Source organism: Chamaea fasciata, unplaced genomic scaffold (assembly GCF_029207755.1).
Source record: "Chamaea fasciata isolate MVZ Bird 193981 ecotype frontalis unplaced genomic scaffold, bChaFas1.0.hap1 SCAF_30, whole genome shotgun sequence".
In the NCBI taxonomy this organism is placed as follows: Eukaryota; Metazoa; Chordata; class Aves; order Passeriformes; family Sylviidae; genus Chamaea; species Chamaea fasciata.
In genome coordinates, this window is record NW_027094115.1 from 2,880,670 (window position 1) to 2,904,767 (window position 24,098).

The following is a 24,098-nucleotide window of genomic DNA, read 5'->3' on the forward strand; positions in this document are numbered from 1 at the left end:
CCCCCGGCGTCGCCCGGTGTCCCCCGTGTGTCCCCAGGGCGCCTGACGTGGCTGGTGTACATCATCGGCGCCGTCATCGGCGGCCGCGTCTCCTTCGCCAGCACCGACGAGCAGGACGCCATGGACGGCGAGCTGGTGTGCAGGTGGGGCCATCCCGGGGGAATCCCGGCCGAAATCCCGGCGAATTCCGGCCAAAGCGCCGCTCCCGCGATTTTTTGCCCAGCTCTGCTTCCGGCGGGAAGTGCGGCTGGAAAGGGATGGAGGGAGGCGGCGCCGCTGGTGGCCAGAGGGAGTCGGGCTTGGGCTTGGCGGGGGGAGAAAGAGCAGGGAAAAGGGAATTGGTCATCAATTATCGATCGTTAATCATTAGTTATTAGTAATATTAAATATTAATTATTATTGGTTCGGGACTGTCGGGAGCGGTTTGGAATACTGGGCTGGGAAAGGTCGGATTGCGCGACGTCGTTGCCCGGATTTTTGGGGATTGGAAATCCCGTGGGAATTCGGGTGTCGGTGAAGAGCGGAGGGGAAAGAGCAGGAAAAGGGAATTGGTCATTAATTATTAATTCGGGAATGTCGGACTTGGGAACGTTGGGAATTATCGGGAATACTTGGCTCGGAAATGCTGGCAATCATTGGGAACGTTGGGTTTGGAAAGGTCGGATTTTCCCATGTCATTAACTGGATTCTCGGGATTGTGAATCCAGCGGGAAAGCCGGGAAAAGGGAATTGTTCTCCCCTGTTCCCATTTTTCCCCACGTTTTCCCCAGGGTGCTGCAGCTGATGAACCTGACGGATTCCCGGCTGGCTCAGGCCGGGAATGAGAAGCTGGAATTGGCCATGCTGAGCTTCTTCGAGCAGTTCCGCAAGATTTACATCGGGGATCAGGTGCAGAAGTCTTCCAAGGTGAGGGAAATCCCGGGAATTCCTCCCTTTCCCGCCGGAAAACAAGCCTTGCGTCATCCCTTCAGTGATTTCTCCTCGTCTCACCCGGAAGTCAATCCCGGTTTTTGTGATTCCTCCGTTTATTCCCAAGTTTTGACTCTCCAGACGCTGAGGCGGCTTGGGAATATCGGGAGTTGGAGACCTGGATTTGGTTTTTCCCAATTTTGGGTTTTTTTTCACCTCAAACACCCCCCTGAGCTGCTTCTCCCTGGTTTTAAAATGGAAATAAATCCGAATTCCCTTCATCCCAAGGGATTTGTCCCTGTGGGTTGGGATGTAAAATCCCTTTTTCCGTCGGAAAAAAAAAAAAATTGGGAATGTTGCTCCAGGATTGGGTTCTGTTCCTTCCTGGAGGAGAAATTGGATTGGGATGGAATCCCTTCACTGGGATTTGGGAACTGCTGAGGATTCCAGAGGAATCCACTGGAATCCTGGCTGGCTTTGGAGGCGGATCACTTAGATCCCGTTTTTTGGGGGGGAATTTTCCTGGGAAAACCTTCTTTAGTGATGCTGCTAGGACCCTAAAAAAAAAGAGGAAAAAAACCAGGAAAAAAATCAGGATTGGGATGGATTGGATGGACCCAAACCACACCTGGGAAAACCCCACAGCATCCCCTTCTCCCCCAGAGGGAAGAGCAGATTTCTCGGGATAATTCCCAGTTTTCCTGCCGCTTTGGAAGCCTTTTTTCCATGGTTTTTTTGGGGTTTTTTTTTGGGCAGCTGTACCGGAGGCTCTCCGAGGTGCTGGGGCTCAACGACGAGACCATGGTGCTGAGCGTCTTCATCGGGAAGATGTGAGTGTTCCGGCAGAATTCCAAGGATTTCCCGGAATTCGGAGGCATTGCCTAAAAAAAAAAAAACCCCTGGAGTTTTCCAAATCCCACAAAAATCCCGCGGATTTCACCACAAGAAAAGCTCCTGGGGAATGGAATTTTTTCCCGAAATTCCGGAGGCGGGGAGGGGCCGTTCCCGGCACACATTCCGTGTGGGAAGGGAGCTCAAAGCTCCGCATCCGACCTGGAATCGGATCCGTTCTTTTTGCCGTTTTAGTCATTTTTTATCCGTTTTATTAAATGGATTTAAAATTACTTATTTTTAAAAAATTTATTAATTTTTTATCCCATTTTTAATCCATTTTTTATTCCTTTGATCAAATTTTTAATCCATTTTATTCGTTTTAAATCCATTTTTACCCATTTTTGTGCATCATTTTCTCCTTTATTTCATCTTTTTGTCGTTAAGTTGGTCCTTTTTTAAATCCAGTTGATCCATCGCTTTATCCGTTTTTCTATCCAATTTATCCATCCTTTTACCTGTTCTTTATCCATCATTTTATCCATCGTTTTATCCATTCTTTTATCCATTTTATCCATCATTTTATCCATTTTTTATCCATTTTTTATCCGTCGTTTTATCCATTATTTTTATCCATTATTATATCCATTTTTATCCATTTTTTAATCCATTCTTTTATCCATTATTTCCATTATTTTATCCATATTTTTATCCATTTTATTCATTTTTTACCCATTTTTATCCATTCTTTTTTCCATTCTTTTATCCATTTTTTGTTCATTCTTTTATCCATGATTTCCATTCTTTTATCTATTTTATCCATTCTTTTATCCATCATTTTATCCATTTTTTATCCATTTTTTATCCGTTCTTTTATCCATATTTTTATCCATTCTTTTATCCATTCTTTTATCTGTTATTTCCATTCTTTTATCCATTTTATCCATATTTTTATCCATTCTTTTATCCGTTTTTATCCATTCTTTTATCCATTCTTTTATCCATCATTTTATCCATCATTTTATCCATCATTTTATCCATCTTTTTATCCATTTTTATCCATTTTTATCCATTTTTTTATCCATCATTTTATCCATCATTTTATCCATCATTTTATCCATCATTTTATCCATCATTTTATCCATCATTTTATCCATTTTTATCCATTCTTTTCTCCCTTATTTCCATCCTTTTCTCCATTATTTCCACTCTTTTCTCCATTTTTTTCTCCATTCTTTTCTCCATTTCTCAGCCACCTCTGTGGCTTGTGGAACCAATCCAGCAGTGCCAGGGCAAGGGAGAGTTTTGGGAATTCCAAGGCTTTGCCAATCCCGCAGAATTCCAAGTGCGGCCGATCCCAGGTGGAATCCGGGATATTCCAGAGGAGAATTTTTCCGGCCCACTGTGATCCCGGTGATTTTATTCCCCTTTTTGTGCCTCAGAGGAACCAGGGAGAGCCCGTGCTGCTGGGAGATAAAAACCTGGAAAAACTCCGCCCCAATTCCCAGGAAAAAAAAAAAAACCTGGAAAAATCCCTCCGATCCCTGTTTTTCCTTCCCCAGCATCACCAACCTGAAGTACTGGGGCCGCTGCGAGCCCATCACCTCCAAGACTCTGCAGCTGCTCAACGACCTCTCCATCGGATATCCTTTTGGGAAGAGCTCCCAAATCCCTGGGAGCCGGCATCCAGAGGTTCTGCTGCAGCGGGAGCTGCCGCACGTTCCCGGTTTTCCCCCGGAGTTTTTGGGAGTGAGGAGAGCGGAGGGCGGGGTGAAAGCCGGGGAATGTTGACTTGGTTTCTGTTTATTTATCGTGGATTGGAATTCCTTTGGAGTTGAGCATCTGCGGGTAGGTTCCAGTCTGTCCTTTGCTTTTCCGGGAATTCCAGGAGTTTCGGGAATTTCCAGGAGTTCCAAACCCTGAGTTTTCTCCCAGGGCGTCTCCCCGAGCCGAGATTCCCACCAATCGGGTTATCCCTGAAAAAACAGAATTCCCAACTTCCTGAATAATCCAGGAAGTTTTCCCAGCCTGGCCCTGGAAGTGATTTTCCAGAAATTCCAGGAATTCCTGAGTTTTCCCCCAGGGCGTCTCCCCGAGCCGAGATTCCCACAATTTGGACTATCCTTGGAACGCACCCAAAATTCCCAACTTCCTGAATACTCCAGGCGCCATCCCGCTTTTCCCAGCCTGGCCCTGGAAGCGTTTTTCCCGGGGAATTCCAGGAATTCCGCTGCTTCCTTGACGCCCTGCACGTACAGCAGCGTGCGGAAGCTGGTGAAGCTCAGCGCCGTGCAGTTCATGCTGAACAATCACACGGTGAGCTCCTCCCCCCCGTTCCCTCATTCCCAGGGAAATTCCGCTCCGGGGCACCCTTTGGAATGGGAGCTGCCTCCCTGTGTTTCCCCAGTGCTGGAGGAGCCTCTGGAAAACGGGAATTTTGGGGAATTCTGGAGGGTTTGGGGTTGGAATTCTTCAGTTTGGAAGCGGGGTTGGGGTTTGGGATTCCCATTCCCGAAGGATTTCTGCTCTCCATCGAATCCGGACTCATTCCTGGGAAATTCCCAGCCTCGGAGCAGCGGCGGGTCGGGATTTCAGGATTTTTTGGGATGTAAGCCATCCCGATTTTCCTTTGCCAGAGCGAGCACTTTTCCTTCCTGGGAATCAACAACCAATCCAACCTGACGGACATGAGGTGTCGGACCACGTTCTACACGGCCCTGGGACGCCTCCTCATGGTGGATTTAGGTATTTTTCCCGGGAATTCCGGCAGAATTCCCGCGTTTGGGAGCTGGGTTCTGGGATTTCGGGAGGCGTGGCTTCGCCAGGAGAGGGTGTTGGCGTGGGAAAAGCCAAGGGGGGAAAAGGAAAATCGGGAATCGGGTTGGGCGCTGAGAACGCAAACGGGGAGGAAGTTTTCCAGCCCGCCAAGACTTGAGATGGAATTTTCCCATTCCAAGATTCGGGATCAGTTGTCCCGGTTTGTTTCCTGGTCCAGGGGAGGACGAGGATCAGTCCGAGCAGTTCCCAGGGGTTTTCCCATGGATTTCCCATGGATTTCCCATGGATTTCCCATGGATTTCCCTGTTTTCCCAGGGGAGGACGAGGATCAGTACGAGCAGTTCCCGGGGGGGGGTTTCCCATGGATTTCCCATGGATTTCCCATGGATTTCCCATGGATTTCCCGGTTTTCCCTGTTTTCCCAGGGGAGGACGAGGATCAGTCCGAGCAGTTCCCGGGGGGGGGTTTCCCGTGGATTTCCCGTGGATTTCCCATGGATTTCCCATGGATTTCCCATGGATTTCCCGGTTTTCCCTGTTTTCCCAGGGGAGGACGAGGATCAGTACGAGCAGTTCATGCTGCCCCTCACCGCTGCCTTCGAGGCCGTGGCTCAGATGTTCAGCACCAACTCCTTCAACGAGCAGGAGGCCAAGGTCGGTGGGGAGAACATTCCCGGTTTTCCAGCTTTTCCGGGATCTTTTCCGTGGGATTTGGGGGTTGATGGATGGATGGATGGATTGATTGATGGATTGATTGATGGATGGATGGATGGATTAGTTTGGATGGATTGATTGATTTGATTGGATGGATGGGTGGATTGACTGATGGGTTAATTGATGGATTGATTGATTTGATGGATGGTTTAATTGATGGGTTAATTGATGGATGGATTGACTGATGGATTAGTGGATGGATTGGTGGATGGTTTAATTGATGGGTTAATTGATGGATGGATTGACTGATGGATTAGTGGATGGATTGGTGGATGGTTTAATTGATGGGTTAATTGATGGGCGGATGGGTTGATTGGTGGGTTAATTGATGGATTGACGGAGGGATGGTTTAATTGACGGATGGATTTGATGGGTGGATGATGGATTGATGGATGGATTAACTGATGGGATGGATTGATTAGTTTAGATGGGTTGATGGGTTGATTGATTTGATTTGATGGATGGATTGATGGATGAATTGGTGGATGGTTTAACTGATGGGTTGATTGATAGATGGATTGATGCATTTGATGGATTAATTGCTTGATTGATGGATTGATTTGATGGATGGGTTGACGGATGGATGGATGGATTGATTGATTTGACTGATGGATTAATTGGTTGATTGATGGATGAGTTGATGGATGGATGGATTGATGGATTAATTGGTTGACTGATGGATGAGTTGATGGATGGCTGGATGGATTCCATTGATGTGATTGATTTGATGGATGAATTGTTGGATGGGTTGATGGATGGGTTGACGGATGAGTTGATGGATGGCTGGACGGATTCCATTGATGTGATTGATTTGATGGATGGGTTGACGGATGGGTTGACGGATGGGTTGACGGATGGGTTGACGGATGGGTTGACGGGTTGACGGATGGCTGGACGGATTCCATTGATGCGGTTGGTTGCCGGATTAATTGCCGCATTCCTGCCCCCGGCAGCGCACTCTGGTGGGTTTGGTGCGGGACCTGCGCGGCATCGCCTTCGCCTTCAACGCCAAGAGCAGCTTCATGATGCTCTTCGAGTGGATGTATCCTGAGCCCGCATCCCAAATCCCAGACACCCCAGCTCCCGGGAATAACGCCCCCTGGCTTGATGGGATTTCACCTCCTTCGTTCCGAGCCGTAAAACACCTCCAGAAGTCCCCATTTCCTGGGAATTTCCCTACAATTTACAGGATTTCGGGTCCTTCATCCCCAAAAATCCTAAACCCATCCCTGGGGAATGCCTCCAGAAATCCCAAGTTCCTGGGAATTTCCTGAATTTCCCCGGGAATTTCCCTTGGATTTATAGGATTTGGCATCCTTCATCCCCAAAAACTCTGGTTTGCCTGAAAAAATTGGGATTTTTTTTCCTTCCCTTTCCTTCCATTAAAAAAAAACCATTTTGGGGTTCCGGGTTTGCCTTAAAACTTTGGGATTTCCTTTAAAAATTGGGATTTTACTCTTGGGTCCTCCCCCCCAAAAAAACCTTTTTAGCTTCTAATTTCCCTTTAAAAAATTTGGGATTTTTTTCCCCCTTGAATCCTGGATTTCATCGGGATTTTTATCACGACGATGAATTTTTCCGGGATTAAAAACAACCCAATAATTTTTAAGCGTGACCCTGGGAACGCCCCTGCCTTTGCTGCGCTGGCGGAATATCCCGTTCCCACGGGATTTTTGACCTGGAAAAACTGGGAATTCCTTAATTCCCGTGGCAGTTACCCCTCCTACATGCCCATCCTGCAGAGAGCCATCGAGCTCTGGTACCACGACCCCGCCTGCACCACGCCCGTCCTCAAACTCATGGCTGAGCTGGTCCACAACAGGTAGGAGTTCCCAAAAATCCGGGGTTTCGTGGAATTCTGCACCTTGGAAAGGGTTTGAAGCTGATTTCAGCCCTCTGGGGTTGAAATCTGATTGTTGCCCTCCAAATTCCCATTTTTTCCCCCCCTAAACCCCATTTTTCCCCCCTAAATCCCATTTTTCCCCCCTAAATCCCATTTTTCCCCCCCTAAATCCCCATTTCCCCCCCCTAAATCCCATTTTTCCCCCCGAAATCCCATTTTTCCCCCCTAAATCCCATTTTTCCCCCCGAAATCCCCATTTTTCCCCCCTAAATCCCATTTTTTCCCCCCCTTAAATCCCATTTAGCAGCCACAGCTTCTCTGGGAATTCCAGCCCAGCTCCTCCCCACCCTCCCAGCCAGGAATTCCTTCCCAAAATCCCATCCAATTTCCCCTTTCCCCATTGGAAGCCATTCCCTGTGTCCCGTCCCTCCATCCCTTCTCCCAAATCCCTCTCCAGCTCTCCCGGAGCCCCTTTCATGCCCTGGAAGAGGCTCGGAGCTTTCCCCGGAATTTCCCCCTGGAATTCCCAGCTCTCCCCGAGGGGCTCCAGCCCCTGGCTCTGAGCATTCCCTGCTTTTCCCCCCACAGATCCCAAAGGCTGCAGTTCGACGTCTCCTCTCCCAACGGGATCCTGCTTTTCCGGGAGACCAGCAAGATGATCACGACCTACGGTGAGGGATCCCGGGATGCCGGGGATGCATCCATGGGAAAATCCGGCCTGGAATTCATGAGAGCGTTCAACAGTTTGGGTGGGAACGGATTTGGAATCCCATCCCAGTTTGGAATTTATGGAATCACTCAATGGTTGAGGTCGGAATGGATTTGGAATCCCATCCCAGTTCCCAGATTTTGGGTGGGAATGGATTTGGAATCTCATCTGTTTTGGAATCTATTGGATCGTGGAATGGGTTGGGTTGGAAAGGAACCGTGTAAATCACTCCCAGATTCTGGATTGGAATGGATTTGAAATCCCATCCCGGTTTGGAATTCATGGGATCACGGAATGGTTGAGGTCGGAATGGATTTGAAATCCCATCCCAATTCCCCGGTTTCGGGTGGGAATGGATTTGAAATCCCATCCCAGTTTGGAATTCATGGAATCACGGAATGGTTCATGTTGGAATGGATTCGAAATCCCATCCCAGTTCCCAGATTTTGGGTTGGAATGCATTTAAAATCCCATCCCGGTTTGGAATTTATGTAATCACACAATGGTTGAGGTCGGAATGGATTTGGAATCCCATCCCAATTCCCCGATTTCGGGTGGCAATGGATTTGGAATCCCATCCCAATTCCCCGATTTCGGGTGGCAATGGATTTGGAATCCCATCCCAATTCCCCGATTTCGGGTGGCAATGGATTTGGAATCCCATCCCGGTTTGGAATTCATGGAATCACAGAATGGTTCATGTTGGAATGGATTCGAAATCCCATCCCAGTTCCCAGATTTTGGGTTGGAATGCATTTAAAATCCCATCCCGGTTTGGAATTTATGTAATCACACAATGGTTGAGGTTGGAATGGATTTGGAATCCCATCCCAATTCCCCGATTTCGGGTGGCAATGGATTCGGAATCCCATCCCGGTTTGGAATTCGTGGCATCACGGAACGGTTGGCCTTGGAACGAACCTGTAATCCCGACTCCCCGCTGTCGGGCCGCTAGGGCTTTCCAACGCCGGCCTTCTCCCGGGACGGGACCCCTTGGCGGGGCGCTGATTCCGAGCGGGAATTCCGGCAGGGAATCGCATCCTGACGCTGGGCGAGGTGCCGAAGGATCAGGTGTACGCGCTGAAGCTGAAGGGAATCTCCATCTGCTTCTCCATGCTGAAGGCGGCGCTGAGCGGCAGCTACGTCAACTTCGGCGTCTTCCGGCTCTACGGCGACGACGCGCTGGACAACGCGCTGCAGACCTTCATCAAACTGCTGCTCTCCATCCCCCACAGCGACCTCCTGGTGAGCCCCGCTGCCCGGGAATGCCGCCCCGGAGCCGCCGCGAGGGCCGGCGGGGAGGCGGGGACGGGATGGATTTGAAATCCCGTCCCGGTTCCCGGATTCTGGCTGGAAAGGATTTGAAATCACATCCAAATTCCCAGGTTTTGGGTGGGGATGGATTTGCAATTCCATCACTGTTCCCAGATTTTGGGTGGGGATGGATTTGAAATTCCGTCACTATTCCCAGATTTTGGGATTTGAAATCCCATCCAAATTCCCAGATTTTGGGTTGGGATGGATTTGAAATTCCATCCAAATTCCCAGATTTTGGGTGGGGATGGATTTGAAATTCCACCGCTATTCCCAGGTTTTGGCTTGGAATGGATTTTAAATCCTATCCCAATTCCCCAGTTTTGGGTTGGGGTGAATTTGAAATTCCATCCCAGTTCCCAGATTTTGGGTCAGAATGGATTTGAAATCCCATCCAAATTCCCAGATTTTGGGTGGGGATGGATTTGAAATCCCATCCCAGCCTGGAATTTCTGGGATCATGGAATGATTTGGGTTGGAAAGGAACCACGTAAATAATTCCCAGATTTTGCCTTAGAATGGATTTGAAATCCCATCCCAGTTCCCAGATTTTGGGTGGGGATGGATTTAAAATCCCATCCCAGCCTGGAATTTCTAGGATCATGGAATGATTTGGGTTGGAAAGGAACCACGTAAATAATTCCCAGATTTTGCCTTGGAATGCATTTGAAATCCCATCCCAGCTTGCGATTCCTGGCTGGCTCTCCCCAGCAGATCCCTCAGCACATCCCAGCTGACCCACAGAGGCTTGGATTCGGGATTTGATCCTCCCAAACCTTCCAAGCGGATTTTTTTTTTTTTTTCCCCCTGCTTTTCCGCCAGGATTATCCCAAGCTCAGCCAATCCTACTATTCCCTGCTGGAAGTTCTCACCCAGGACCACATGAACTTCATCGCCAGCCTGGAGCCGCACGTCATCATGTACATCCTGTCCTCCATCTCCGAGGGCCTCACCGCTCTGGGTAATTCCCGACATTCCCCGGCATTCCTGGCCTTCGGGATGCAGCCGGGAGGAGACGGGGGGGAGGGTTAAAATCCCGCTTTTCCCGTGGGAAAGGTGGGATTCCGGGGAGAGGGAGAGCTGCGAGCGCTGGGGCTGTGGCCGAGCCCTCCCGAAACGAGTGCTGGGCGTGGGGGGAGGGCGGAGTCCGGGAATGGTTTGGGGGAAAGGGATTTGAATCCCGTCCAGGCCCAATCCCAGGGACGCCTTCCCACTTTTGCCCCTCCCCCAAAACCCCCGGGGATTTTTCCCCAATCCCCATTTTTTCCCCCATTTTTGCCCCATTTTACCCACATTTTTTCCCACAAAGCCCCACATTTCTTCCCCACTTTTCCTCCCACTTCCCCCTTCTTTTCCCCTCCATTCTCTCCTGCCCTTTCCCCCATTTTTTCCCATTTTCTCCCCAAAACCTCCATTTTTCCCCTTTTCCCCCCATTTCTCCCCAATTTTTTCCCCCCAAACCCCCATTTTCTTCCCCAATCCCCATTTCCCCCCCAAACCCCTCATATTCCCCCCCAATCCCCCATATTTCCCCCCCAAACCCCCATTTTTTATTCCCCAATCCCCCATTTCCTCCCCAACCCCCCCATATTCCCCCCCAAACCCCATTATTTCCCCCAAACCCCATTTCCCCCCCCAACCCTCAATTTCTTTCCCCAATCCCATTATTCCCCCCAATCCCCATTATTCCCCCCAATCCCCATTATTCCCCCCCCAAATCCCATATTTCCCCCCCCAACCCCCCATATCCCCCATATTCCCTCCCCAATCCCCCATTATTCCCCCCTAACCCCCCATATTCCGCCCCCAAACCCCCATTTTTTCCCCCCCAATCCCCCATATTTCCCCCCCAAACCCCCATTTTTGATTCCCCAAACCCCATTATTCCCCCCTAACCCCCCATATTCCCCTTCCCCAAACCCCCATTTTTTCCCCCCAATCCCCCATTTTTTCCCCCCAATCCCCCATTATTCCCCCCCCAAAACCCCATTATTCCCCCCTATCCCCCCATATTTGCCCCCCAAACCCCATTTTTTCCCCCCCAAACCCCCATTATTCCCCCCCAAACCCCATTTTTTTCCCCCCAAACCCCATTTTTTTCCCCCCAATCCCCCGTATTTCCCCCCCAAACCCCCATTATTCCCCCACCCCCCCCCCCCCCCCCCCCCCCCCCCCCCCCCCCCCCCCCCCCCCCCCCCCCCCCCCCCCCCATATTCCCCCCAAACCCCATTTTTTCCCCCCCAACCCCCCCATTATTCCCCCCCAATCCCCCATATTTCCCCCCCAAACCCCATTTTTTCCCCCCCAACCCCCCATTATTCCCCCCCAATCCCCATATTCCCCCCCCAAACCCCGTTTTTTCCCCCCCAAACCCCATTTTTCCCCCCAAACCCCCATTATTCCCCCCTAACCCCCCATATTCCCCCTAACCCCCCATAATTCCCCCCCAAACCCCATTTTTTTCCCCCCCAATCCCCATTTTCTTCCCCCCCAACCCCCATTATCCCCGCCCCCAATCCCCTATTTCCCCCCCCACCCCATAACCCCCCCGGAGCCCCATCCCTCCGCGCCGAGCCGTGGCTGTGTGTCCCGCAGACACCATGGTGTGCACGGGCTGCTGCTCGTGCCTGGACCACATCGTCACCTACCTGTTCAAGCAGCTCTCGCGCAGCACCAAGAAGAGATCCACGGCGCTGGCCCAGGAGAGCGACCGCTTCCTGCACATCATGCAGCAGCACCCCGAGATGATCCAGCAGGTCGGCCCCCGGGAGCTCCCCAACTCACCGGGGGGGGGTGGTCCGCAAAACTCCGGGAGAATCCGGGGGAGAGGGAAAGAAACAAATCACGCCGCGCCCGGGCGGGCCAAAAACAAAACCATCCCGAAAAAACAAACCCCCTGGGGAGTGCGAAAATAAAAACAAACTCCGGGGAGAATCCCAGATTGACCCGGGATCTCTGCTGGAGGCTCCGGAGCTCCACAGCGCCCGGGGCCAGCAGGGGGCTGGGCTGGGATCCGCGGGATGGGATCCGCGGGATGGGATCCAGGGGATGGGATCCAGGGGATGGGATCCGCGGGATGGGATCCGTGGGATGGGATCCGCGGGATGGGATCCAGGGGATGGGATCCAGGGGATGGGATCCAGGGGATGGGATCCGCGGGATGGGATCCAGGGGATGGGATCCGTGGGATGGGATCCAGGGGATGGGATCCGTGGGATGGGATCCAGGGGATGGGATCCGTGGGATGGGATCCAGGGGATGGGATCCGTGGGATGGGATCCAGGGGATGGGATCCAGGGGATGGGATCCGCGGGATGGGATCCAGGGGATGGGATCCGCGGGATGGGATCCGTGGGCTGGGATCCAGGGGATGGGGATGGGATCCATGGGATGGGATCCATGGGCTGGGATCCAGGGGATGGGATCCGTGGGCTGGGATCCAGGGGATGGGATCCGTGGGATAGGGATGGGATCCATGGGATCCATGGGATGGGATCCATGGGCTGGGATCCATGGGATGGGATGGGATTTGGGCTGGGATCCACGGGTTCAGGATGGGATTTGGGCTGGGATCCACGGGATCGGGATGGGATTTGGGCTGGGATCGGGATGGGATTTGGGCTAGGATCCATGGGATCAGGATGGGATTTGGGCTGGGATCCACGGGATCGGGATGGGATTTGTGCTGGGATCCACGGGATCGGGCTGGGCTGGGATGGTGGGACGGAGGGGCGGCCGTTAACCCTGCGTTGCCCGGGCAGATGCTCTCCACGGTGCTGAACATCATCATCTTCGAGGACTGCCGGAACCAGTGGTCCATGTCGCGGCCCCTGCTGGGCCTCATCCTGCTCAACGAGAAGGTAAAGGGCCAGCCCGCGGCGCCGGCTCGGGCGCTTCCGCCTTTCGCCTCCCAATCCCCTTTTCCCCCCTTTTCCCTCCCAGGCCGCCGTTTCTTCCCGACAAACCCCAGATTTCTCCCCCGATGCCCCGTTTTTTTCCTCCCCAATCCCCATTTTCTCCCTGGCCGATCCCACTTTTCCTCCCAAACGCCCGTTTTTCCCCTCCATGCCCCACAAACCTCGTTCTCCTCCCCATTTTTTTCCAGTTTTCCTCCCATTTTCCCCCTCCCCAAACCCCATTTTCCTCCCCAATTTTTTCATTTTCCCCCCATTTTTCCCCATTTCCCCTCCCAAACCCCCATTTTCCCCCTTTCCCCTCCCCAAACCCCATTTCCCCTCCCCAGTTTTCCCATTTCCCCCCATTTCCCCCCTTTCCCCTCCCAATCTTTCCCCCAGTCCCCATTTTCCCCCCCAGTTTTTCCATTTCCCCCCATTTTTCCCCATTTCCCCCCTTCCCCCTCCCCAAACCCCATTTTTCCCCATTTTCCCCCTCTCCAAACCCCATTTTCCTCCCCAGTTTTCCCATTTTCCCCCATTTTTCCCCATTTCCCCTCCCAAACCCCCATTTTTCCCCCTTTCCCCTCCCCAAACCCCATTTTTTCCCCATTTTCCCCCTCCCCAAACCCCATTTTCCCCCCGAGTTTCCCCATTTTTCCCCCTTTCCCCCTCCCCAATTCCCATTTCCCCCCTTGGCCGAGGTGTCCCCGGGCTCCTCCCTGCCCCGCACAGAGCCCGGAGCACCCCGGCGACTCCCCGTGCTCCTCCCGGGCGCTGGGAGGGGGCCGGGCTGCGTCCCGAATCCCGAATCCCCCCGGCCATTGCGGCGGGCCCTGCCGTCCTTCCCGCAGTACTTCTCGGACCTGCGGAACAGCATCGTGAACAGCCAGCCCCCCGAGAAGCAGCAGGCCATGCACCTGTGCTTCGAGAACCTCATGGAGGGCATCGAGCGCAACCTGCTCACCAAGAACCGCGACAGGTCGGCCCCCAAAACGCGCCGGGGAAAGAAACGGGGGGGAAAAAAAACGGGAATGCTGGGAAAACAGACAGGGGAAACAGGGAAAACAGACAGGGGAAACAGGGAAAACAAACAGGGAAAACAAACAGGGGAAACAGGGAAAACAAACAGGGGAAACAAACAGGGAAAACAAACGGGAAACAAACAGGGGAAACAGGGAAAACAAACAGGGGAAACAGGGAAAACAAACAGGGAAAACAAACAGGGGAAACAGGGAAAACAAACAGGGAAAACAAACAGGGGAAACAGGGAAAACAAACAGGGGAAACAGGGAAAACAAACAGGGAAAACAGGGAAAACAAACAGGGAAAACAAACAGGGGAAACAAACAGGGGAAACAGGGAAAACAAACCGGGGAAACAGGGGAAACAGGGAAAACAAACAGGGAAAACCCACCGGGAAAACAGGGAAAACAAACAGGGGAAACAGGGAAAACAAACAGGGAAAACCCACCGGGAAAACAGGGAAAACCCACTGGGAAAACAGGGAAAACAAACAGGGAAAACCCACCGGGAAAACAGGGAAAACCCACTGGGAAAACAGGGAAAACCCACTGGGAAAACAGGGAAAACAAACAGGGAAAACCCACCGGGAAAACAGGGAAAACAAACAGGGAAAACAAACAGGAGAAACAGGGAAAACAAACCGGGAAAACCCACCGGGAAAACAGGGAAAACCCACCGGGAAAACAGGGAAAACAAACCGGGAAAACCCACTGGGAAAACAGGGAAAACCCACCGGGAAAACAAACAGGGGAAAACCAACCAGGAAAACAAACAGGGAATGCTGGGAAAACAAACTGGGAAAACAAACTGGGAATGCTGGGAAAACAGGGAATACAAACTGGGAAAACTAGGAAAACAAACAGGGAAAACAAACAGGGAAAACCCACCAAGAAAAACGGGAAAACCAGCCAGGAAAACAAATGGGGAATGCTGGGAAAACAAACGGGGAGAACCGGGAAAACAAACAAAAAACTGGGAAAACAAACCGGGAAAACCAGGAAACCAAACTGGGAAAACAAACGGGGCAAAAGAGGAAGGGCTGTGTTCCTGCAGGATTGGCGGCTGGGCTGGGAAGGAGCTGGAATATCCCCGGGGATGGGAATATCCACGGGGATGGGAATATCCACGGGGACGGGAATATCCACAGGGATGGGAATATCCACGGGGATGGGAATATCCACGGGGACGGGAATATCCACAGGGACGGGAATATCCCCGGGGACGGGAATATCCCCGGGGACGGGAATATCCCCGGGGACGGGAATATCCCCAGGGACACGTTCTGCTGTCCCACGTGCGTCCAGCCTGCCCTGGAACCCTTCCAGGGACGGAGGAAGCGCAGATTTCCCTCTGGGAATTCCACCCCCCAGCCCCTCCCAGGCAGGAATTCCTTGGGAATATTCCCCGTCCACATCAATCCCTTCGGGGGAAGCTCCGCGTCCCCGCCCTCGGCGTGGACACCCCCACCGGGCCTCGGCTGGGACAACCGGCCGCAATTCCGGAACGCCGGAGTGACGGGAACATCCCCCTTGCCGCCTCCCGCAGGTTCACCCAGAACCTGTCGGCGTTCCGGAGGGAAGTCAACGATTCCATGAAGAACTCGAGCTACGGCGTCAACAGCAACGACATGATGAGCTGACAGCCGCCGCTCCCCAGGGAACGTCCCGGCGCCTTCCCCAAGCCCCCGGCGAGGAGGGAGCAGCGGCCTGAGCTCACCTGGCCAGGTGGTTTTGGTTTCTTGGGTGGTTTTTTTGGGAAGGGCAGAATCCAGGAATTCCGAAGGGTTTGTCTCCGTTGTCTCTCTCTTTTGAGTTTTTTTTTTGGGGGTTTTTTTTGGGTTTTTTTTTGTTTTGTTTTGTTTTCCCTTCCCTGGCCGGAATGTGGAAGCGCTGTGCTGCGAGAGAAGCCTGCCTTGTATAAAAACAAACAAAAGAAAAAAAAAACAAAACACAAAAATAATGTACATTTTTTCATAACGTTTTGGAGCAAGGTTTATATTGAGTTTCAAGAAAAAAAAAACAGAAAAAAAAAAAAAAGAGACAGAAAAAAATTAAAAAAAAAAAGACAAAAAAAAAAAAAAACACATAAAGAAAAAGACGGAAAAAAAGCCAAAAAAAAAAAAAAAAACACAAAAAAAAAAAAAAAAACACACAAATAGCAAAAAAAAAAATCGACAAAACAAGAAAAAAAAGACAAAAAAAAAACCAAACCAAAAGTGTGATTGAAATTTTTACAGAGTCCTGGTGCACCCGGTGCTGGTGTGAGGGTGGTGAATGCGAGTGAGGAAAGCGTGGCCTGAAGCTTTACTGGGCGAGGGGGTGGCTGTGTGAACGTGCAGAGATCTATTTAGTGAGACGAAGCCAGAGAGAGAGAGAGAGAGAAAAGAGCAAAAAAAAAAAAAAAAAACCTTCAAAAAAAAAAAAAAAAGTCACAAAAAAAAAATTTAAAAAAAAAAACCGACAAAAAAAATTAATTAAAAATAATAATAATAATAATAAAAATAAAGAAAAAAAACACCACAAAAAAAAAAGGCATTGTAAAATTCCAAAATGTATATTTTTTCTTATTAAGCCCCCCCTTGAGAAAAAAAAAATAAAATAAAAGGAAAAAAAAAAAAAAAAAAAAAAACAAGCCCCCCCGCAGCCGGGAGCGCGCCGGCCGCGCGTGCTCGCGGGTGTCCCGCCGCCGCGGCCCCGCACCGGCGCCGCCGTGCGCCCTCCTCCCGCGCCCTCCGCTCTTCCCTCGCCGCCTGCCGTCCCGCCGGGCCGGGGCTGGAGCCGCGGGCGGCCCCGGGCGCGCTCCCGCCCGGCCCCGCCGGGGAAAGGCGATCCCGGCTCCCGGGGGCGCGGGGGAGCCCCGGCCCCGCTCCTCGTGCTGCTCGTCGTGCGCGTCCTCCCGCTCAGCTCGGCCCCGAAAACCGCGAACGCTCTCGGGCCCTCGGGGCTTCGGTCTTCTCTCCCCCCGGACGCTCTTCTCCTTCCGTCTCATTCTTTCTTTCCCCTCTTGGCTTTTATTTTTTGGGGTGTTTTTTTTTGTTTTGGTTCCGTTGTTTTGGGGGTTTTGTTTTTTCTCTTAATCTTTCTTTTGGGATTTTGTTGGTTCCGTTGTATTCTTTTTTGTTTCCCCTTTTTAATTTTTATTTTATTTTGGTTCCATTGGGGTTTTTTTTTTTGTTTGTTTCCCCCTTTTTATTTTATTTTATTTTGGTTCCATTGTGTTTTTTTTGTTTGTTTTTCCTCTATTTTAATTTCGTTTTATTTTGGTTCCATTGGGGTTTTTTATTTTTGTTTCCCCTTTTCAATTTTATTTTATTTTGGTTCCATTGGGGTTTGGTTGGTTTTTTTTTTTCCCCTTTCTAATTCTATTTTATTTTGGTTCCATTGGGGTTTTTTATTTTTGTTTCCCCTTTTAAATTTTATTTTGGTTCCATTGGGGGGTTTTATGTTTCCCCTTTCTAATTCTATTTTATTTTGGCTCCATTGGGGTTTTTTTTTGTTGTTTCCCCTTTCTAATTCTATTTTATTTTGGTTCCATTGGGGTTTTTATTTTTGTTTCCCCCTTTTTAATTTTATTTTATTTTGGTTCCATTGGGGTTTTTTAGTTTTGTTTCCCCTTTATTTTAAATTTTTTTTTATTTTATTTTGGGATATTTTTGGTTCCATTGAGGGTTTTTTCCCCTTTATTTTCTTTCGAGAGTTTTGGTTCCCTTGTTGTTTTTTGTTGGGTTTTTTTTCCCCCTTATTTTATTTTCTTTCGGGATTTTTTTTGGTTCTCTCGGTTTTTTGGGTTTTTTGTTTGTTTGTTTGTTTGTTTCCACCCTTGTTTTAATTTTCTTTTCTTTGGGGATTGTTTTGGTTCCCTCGTTGTTTTTTGGGGCGTTTTTGTTTATTTTTGTTTTTTTCCACCCTTGTTTTTCTTTTCTTTCAGGATTTTTTTTGGTTCCCTCATTGGTTTTTTTTGGTTTTGTTTTTTTTTCCCACCTTTATTTTCCTTCCCTTCGGGGGTGATTTTGGTCCCCTCGTTGTTTTTTGGGGTTTTTTTGGGGTTTTTTTGGTTTTTCCCCCCCTTGCTGATTTTCCTTCCCTTCGGGGCTGGTTTCGGTCCCCTCGTTGTTTTTTGGGGTTTTTTTGGGGTTTTTTTGGTTTTTTCCCCCCCTTGCTGATTTTCCTTCCCTTCGGGGCTGGTTTCGGTCCCCTCGTTGTTTTTTGGGGTTTTTTTGGTTTTTTTTGTTTTGTTTTTCCCCCCTTGCTGATTTTCCTTCCCTTCGGGGGTGATTTTGGTCCCCTCGTTGTTTTTGGGGTTTTTTTGGGGTTTTTTTGTTTTGTTTTTCCCCCCTTGCTGATTTTCCTTCCCTTCGGGGCTGGTTTCGGTCCCCTCGTTGTTTTTTGGGGTTTTTTGGGTTTTTTTGTTTTGTTTTTCCCCCCCTTGCTGATTTTCCTTCCCTTCGGGGCTGGTTTCGGTCCCCCTCATTGTTTTTTGGGGTTTTTTGGGGGTTTTTTTGTTTTGTTTTCCCCCCCTTGCTGATTTTCCTTCCCTTCGGGGCTGGTTTCGGTCCCCTCGTTGTTTTTGGGGTTTTTTTTGGGTTTTTTTTGTTTTGTTTTTCCCCCCTTGCTGATTTTCCTTCCCTTCGGGGCTGGTTTCGGTCCCCTCGTTGTTTTTTGGGGTTTTTTTGGGGTTTTTTTGTTTTTTTTCCCCCCCTTGCTGATTTTCCTTCCCTTCGGGGCTGGTTTCGGTCCCCTCGTTGTTTTTTGGGGTTTTTTTTGGGGTTTTTTTGTTTTGTTTTTCCCCCCTTGCTGATTTTCCTTCCCTTCGGGGCTGGTTTCGGTCCCCTCGTTGCTGTCGTCGGCCCCCTCTCCCCTGGCGATCGTGTGTGTCGGGTCCTTTCCCGCGTGAGCAGATGCTGGTTGATGTCGGGGTGTTTGCTGCAAACAGTGTAAGCATTGTGACTGCAAATAAAACTCCATGGTTTCTACTGACGCGCCTCTGCCTGCGCCCCGCAGTGTCCCCAGTGTCCCCGCAGTGTCCCCAGTGTCCCCAGTGTGTCCCCACAGTGTCCCCCGTGTCCCCAGTGTCCCCAGTGTCCCCACAGTGTCCCCGCAGTGTCCCCAGTGTCCCCAGTGTGTCCCCACAGTGTCCCCACAGTATCCCCAGAACCCCCAGAGTGTCCCCAGAGCCCCCAGGGTCACCCCAGAGCCCCCAGGGCGTCCCCAGTGTCCCCACAGTGTCCCCAGAGTGTCCCCAGTGTCCCCAGTGTCCCCACAGTGTCCCCAGTGTCCCCCCAGTGTCCCCAGAGCCCCCAGGGTCACCCCAGAGCCCCCAGAGTGTCCCCAGTGTCCCCGGTGTGTCCCCACAGTGTCCCCAGTGTCCCCACAGTGTCCCCAGAGTGTCCCCAGTGTCCCCCCAGTGTCCCCAGAGCCCCCAGGGTCACCCCAGAGCCCCCAGAGTGTCCCCAGTGTCCCCGGTGTGTCCCCACAGTGTCCCCAGTGTCCCCACAGTGTCCCCAGAGTGTCCCCAGTGTCCCCAGAGTGTCCCCAGAGCCCCCAGGGTCACCCCAGAGCCCCCAGAGTGTCCCCAGTGTCCCCAGAGCCCCCGGGTCCCCCCAGGCCCGAGATTCCCCCCGAGCTGCCAGTTCCTCCTCGGGGCCCTGGCGATCCTCTCTGCGCCCCAAAGCCCCCAGCACCCCACGGTGCCCCCGGGCCGTCCCCGCCGGGCGACTTTTCCCGATCCAAGCCCCAAATCCCGGGATTTCGCCCGGGGGGACGGGGAGGATGCTCGGACGGGAGCGAGCGAAGCCCGCCCGGGTCTCCCCCCGACCCCGGCGGGGAAAACCTCGGGAGCGGGGAAACCCTCGGGGCGGGGAAACCCTCGGGAACGGGGAAACCCTCGGGAACGGGGAAACCCTCGGGAGGGGGGAAACCCTCGGGAACGGGGAAACCCTCGGGAGGGGGGAAACCCTCGGGAGGGGGGAAACCCTCGGGAACGGGGAAACCCTCGGGACGGGGAAACCCTCGGGAGGGGGGAAACCCTCGGGAACGGGGAAACCCTCGGGAGGGGGGAAACCCTCGGGAACGGGGAAACCCTCGGGAGCGGGGAAACCCTCGGGAACGGGGAAACCCTCGGGAGGGGGGAAACCCTCGGAACGGGGAAACCCTCGGGAGCGGGGAAACCCTCGGGAACGGGGAAACCCTCGGGAGGGGGGAAACCCTCGGGAGGGGGGAAACCCTCGGGAGCGGGGAAACCCTCGGGAACGGGGAAACCCTCGGGAACGGGGAAACCCTCCGGAGCGGGGAAACCCTCGGGAGGGGGGAAACCCTCGGGAACGGGGAAACCCTCGGGAGGGGGGAAACCCTCGGGAACGGGGAAACCCTCGGGAACGGGGAAACCCTCGGGAACGGGGAAACCCTCCGGAGCGGGCATCGGGATTTTCCACCGGGAACCCCCGACGCCGGGATTGAGGGTTTGAAAAACGTTTATTTCCAGCGGGAGGACGAGCACAGGCAGCTCCGGCCGCTCCGTCCTTCCGGAGATCCCCCCAAGGCTCCTGCCCCTCCTCACGCCATCCCAAAATTCCCAGTCCTCATCCCGATTTTCCCTCCTGGGCCGCCGTCTCCCTGGCCCTGCCGTACACGTGGTCGTTGCAGCCTTCCCTGTTCCGGGCGATCTCGATGGCGAAAAACTGGATCCTGGTGGCTGGAAAAGGGGGGACGGGGATCAGCCCGGGGGGATCCGCGGGCTCGGGGTCCTCCGCAGCCCCCCACGGCCCCCTGCCCACCGAAGATGGTGTTCTCCTCCGAGTATTCCCGGCGGGAATCCAGGCGCAGCAGCGTGCCGAAGTTGAAATCCTCCACCAGCCCCTCGAAGGCGAGGCAGAACGGGCGCCACTTCTGGGGGGATGGAGGCCCAAAGCTGGGACCCCCGGGGTGGGGACCCCGAAATGGGACCCCAAAATGGGACCCCAAAATGGGATCCCAAAATGGGACCCCAAAATGGGACCCCCGGGGTGGGGACCCCGAAATGGGACCCCAAAATGGGACCCCAAAATGGGACCCCGAAATGGGACCCCAAAATGGGACCCCGAAAATGGGACCCCGAAAATGGGACTCCAAAATGGGACCCCGAAATGGGACCCCCAAAATGGGACCCCAAAATGGGACCCCCAAAGCTGGGGACCCTCCCAGGGACTGGGACCCCGAAAATTCGGAACCCCCAAATCTGAATCTTCTAGGACTGGGACCCCTAAAGTTGGAACTCCTTAATTCTGGGATCACTCTACCAGGGCTGGGACCCCCAAATCTGGAATCCCCCCTGGACAGGGACCCCCAAAGCTGGGGAACCCTCCCAGGACAGGGACCCCAAAAGCCGAAACCCCATCAAACCTGGGACCCCACTGCGAGGACAGGGACCCCCAAAAGCTGCGACTCCCCGCCAGCGCAGCCCCCCAGTGTCCCCCCAAATCCCGGGAAGAAAGGGGGGAAGCCCCCGGAGATGTGCTGGGAGGCCTGGAACGCCCATTTGGGGTTTTTCGGCGCCGGGCAGCGCACACGGGAGCCAAGACGGGGCGTTCGGGGCGTCGCCTTCGCCGCCCTCCTTCCCCTGCTGCCCCCTTTGGGTCCCGACCACAAACAAACTCGGCTGGTGCCTTTTAATCGGGATTTTGCTAATTGTTTAAGAGTCCTCGGGGCCGTCCCCCCCGCGCGGCTCCCGCGGGAGTCGGGCAACGGAAAAACCTCAGGGGAGAAACTTCCAAAACAAAAATAAAAAAAAAAACAACTTCCCGGAGTTTTATCCTCCCTGACCTTGGAGCGGGAAGGAGCCAGGAATTCCCCGAGGGATCCAAAGCAGCCCCGAGAGAAAAAAAATTCAAACTCCTTCACCCACCGCCTTGGCCGGCTCCGATTTCAGCTCCTCGGGGTCCAGCACGTCCACGCGCAGCTCCCGGAAGGTTTGCCGGAATTCCTCGTAGATCCGATCGTCCGCCTTGGTAAGCTTGAGGAATTTGGGGTCCACCGAGGAGATGAGCTGCGGGGGAGGGGGGAGGTCAAAGGTCAGCTGGGGACCCCCAAAATCCCCTCCCCCCCTCCAAGAAAAGACCCCGAACTCACGTTGAAGTAGACGTGGGCGTGCTGATGAGCCTTCATGGCCCAGGCCAGCTCCACGCGGGGCTGGACACGGGCCAGGGACACCTGGGACACCTCCTGGGGACAAACGGCCCCTCGGGGGTCCCCCCGCCCCCTTTTCCGGGGGGTCTTCTCCCCTTGGGGTTCCTCGCTTCCCATTCGGGGGGTTGTTCCCTTTGGGGTGGGGGTTTGGGGTTCTCCGGCTCCCAGGGGACAAGGTTGGGACCCCCCTGCCGGGACTGGGACCCCCAAAACTGGGATCTCCCAAAACTGGGGTCCCCAAAACTGGGACACCCCCAAAACTGGGATCCCCCTACCGGGACTGGGATCTCCCAAAACTGGGGTCCCCAAAACTGGGACACCCCCAAAACTGGGATCCCCCTGCCGGGACTGGGATCCCCAAAACTGGGACCCCCCAAAATGGGATCCCCCTACCGGGACTGGGAGCCCCCAAAACTGGGACCCCCCTCCCAATAAGGCCCCCCCCAGTGTCCCCAGTGCCCCCAGTGTCCCCAGTCCCCCCGGCCCCCCAGTGCTCCCAGTCCCCTCAGTTCCATCAGTCCCATCAGTCCCCCAGTCCCCCCAGTGTCCCCAGTGTCCCCCCAGTGTCCCCCCCAGTGTCCCCCCAGTGTCCCCAGTCCCCCCAGTGTCCCCAGTGTCTCCCCCAGTGTCCCCCCAGTGTCCCCAGTCCCCCCAGTGTCCCCCCCCAGTGTCCCCCCAGTGTCCCCTGTCCCCCCAGTGTCCCCAGTGTCCCCCCAGTGTCCCCCCAGTGTCCCCAGTGTCCCCCCCAGTGTCCCCAGTGTCCCCCCAGTGTCCCCAGTGTCCCCAGTGTCCCCCCCAGTGTCCCCCCAGTGTCCCCCCCAGTGTCCCCCCAGTGTCCCCAGTGTCCCCCCAGTGTCCCCAGTGTCCCCAGTGTCCCCCCCAGTGTCCCCCCAGTGTCCCCCCCAGTGTCCCCCCAGTGTCCCCCCAGTGTCCCCCCAGTGTCCCCCAGTGTCCCCCCAGTGTCCCCAGTGTCCCCAGTGTCCCCCCCAGTGTCCCCCCAGTGTCCCCCCCAGTGTCCCCCCAGTGTCCCCAGTGTCCCCCCAGTGTCCCCAGTGTCCCCAGTGTCCCCCAGTGCCCCCCAGTGTCCCCCCAGTGTCCCCAGTGTCCCCCAGTGCCCCCCCCAGTGTCCCCAGTGTCCCCAGTGTCCCCCCCAGTGTCCCCAGTGTCACTCACGTCGTTGCCGAAGGACTCCGCGGGCAGCGCCAGCGCCTGAGCGGCCGCCGCGGCCTCGCCGGGGCCCTGCGGGGACACGGGGCCGCGACACGGCGGGGACACGGCCCCCCGGTCACACAGGGTCCCCCAGTGTCCCCGGTGTCCCCTCGGTCCCCCCCCCGGTGTCCCCCGGTGTCCCCCGGTGTCCCCGGTCTCACCAGCCCCGCCAGTCCCGCCGCCGCCATCGCTGCCGGAAGAGGAGCGGCCGCTCCGCCCACGGGGACCGGGGGGGACAGGGGGGGACAGGGGGGACAGAGAGGGGACAGGGGGGGACAGGGGGGGACAGAGAGGGGACAGGGGGGGACAGGGGGGACAGAGAGGGGACAGGGGGGGACAGGGGGGACAGAGAGGGGACAGGGGGGGACAGGGGGGACAGAGAGGGGACAGGGGGGACAGGGGGGACAGAGAGGGGACAGGGGGGGACAGGGGGGACAGGGGGGGACAGGGGGGACAGAGAGGGGACAGGGGGGGACAGGGGGGACAGAGAGGGGACAGGGGGGGACAGGGGGGACAGGGGGGACAGAGAGGGGACAGGGGGGACAGAGAGGGGACAGAGAGGGGACAGAGAGGGGACAGGGGGGGACAGGGGGGACAGAGAGGGGACAGGGGGGGACACGGGGGGACAGGGGGGACAGGGGGGACAGAGAGGGGACAGGGGGGGACAGGGGGGAACAGGGGGGACAGGGGGGACAGGAGGGATCAGGGGGACAG

General features: G+C 54.0%; 2 protein-coding genes across 5 annotated transcripts in view; one reads left to right on the forward strand and one right to left on the reverse strand.

Moving 5' to 3' along the window:
• XPO7 (exportin 7) overlaps positions 1 to 18,992 on the forward strand; it is a 33,338-nt gene extending 14,346 nt beyond the window's left edge. Inside the window, exons 13-28 of one of the 2 annotated variants that reach the window (XM_066206280.1) lie at positions 38 to 143; positions 771 to 906; positions 1,666 to 1,739; positions 3,303 to 3,383; positions 3,993 to 4,056; positions 4,377 to 4,485; positions 5,065 to 5,171; positions 6,185 to 6,273; positions 6,946 to 7,053; positions 7,663 to 7,745; positions 8,814 to 9,028; positions 9,920 to 10,058; positions 11,693 to 11,853; positions 12,859 to 12,957; positions 13,845 to 13,972; positions 15,562 to 18,992. In XM_066206280.1, the coding sequence (XP_066062377.1) occupies positions 38 to 143; positions 771 to 906; positions 1,666 to 1,739; positions 3,303 to 3,383; positions 3,993 to 4,056; positions 4,377 to 4,485; positions 5,065 to 5,171; positions 6,185 to 6,273; positions 6,946 to 7,053; positions 7,663 to 7,745; positions 8,814 to 9,028; positions 9,920 to 10,058; positions 11,693 to 11,853; positions 12,859 to 12,957; positions 13,845 to 13,972; positions 15,562 to 15,655 (1,793 nt within the window). In that variant the 3' untranslated portion in view covers positions 15,656 to 18,992. The remainder of the gene's footprint in view (positions 1 to 37; positions 144 to 770; positions 907 to 1,665; positions 1,740 to 3,302; positions 3,384 to 3,992; positions 4,057 to 4,376; positions 4,486 to 5,064; positions 5,172 to 6,184; positions 6,274 to 6,945; positions 7,054 to 7,662; positions 7,746 to 8,813; positions 9,029 to 9,919; positions 10,059 to 11,692; positions 11,854 to 12,858; positions 12,958 to 13,844; positions 13,973 to 15,561) is intronic. The other variant, XM_066206279.1, reaches the window with a different exon arrangement.
• Positions 18,993 to 20,467: 1,475 nt separating this feature from the next.
• PBDC1 (polysaccharide biosynthesis domain containing 1) lies at positions 20,468 to 23,601 on the reverse strand. 3 transcript variants are annotated; one of them, XM_066206335.1, is made up of 6 exons: positions 23,546 to 23,601; positions 23,349 to 23,414; positions 22,119 to 22,178; positions 21,895 to 22,035; positions 20,789 to 20,900; positions 20,468 to 20,706 (listed from the first exon to the last, which is right to left on the reverse strand). In XM_066206335.1, the coding sequence occupies exons 1-6, from the start codon at positions 23,570 to 23,572 to the stop codon at positions 20,594 to 20,596; spliced, it is 519 nt and encodes a 172-aa protein (XP_066062432.1). In that variant the 5' UTR covers positions 23,573 to 23,601; the 3' UTR covers positions 20,468 to 20,593. The 3 variants fall into 3 exon arrangements, with proteins under 3 accessions (XP_066062432.1, XP_066062433.1, XP_066062431.1); XM_066206336.1 differs by lacking the exon at positions 22,119 to 22,178 and having other exon boundaries at positions 21,895 to 22,002; XM_066206334.1 differs by lacking the exons at positions 23,349 to 23,414; positions 23,546 to 23,601 and having other exon boundaries at positions 22,119 to 22,493.
• Between the last annotated feature and the right edge of the window lie 497 nt (positions 23,602 to 24,098).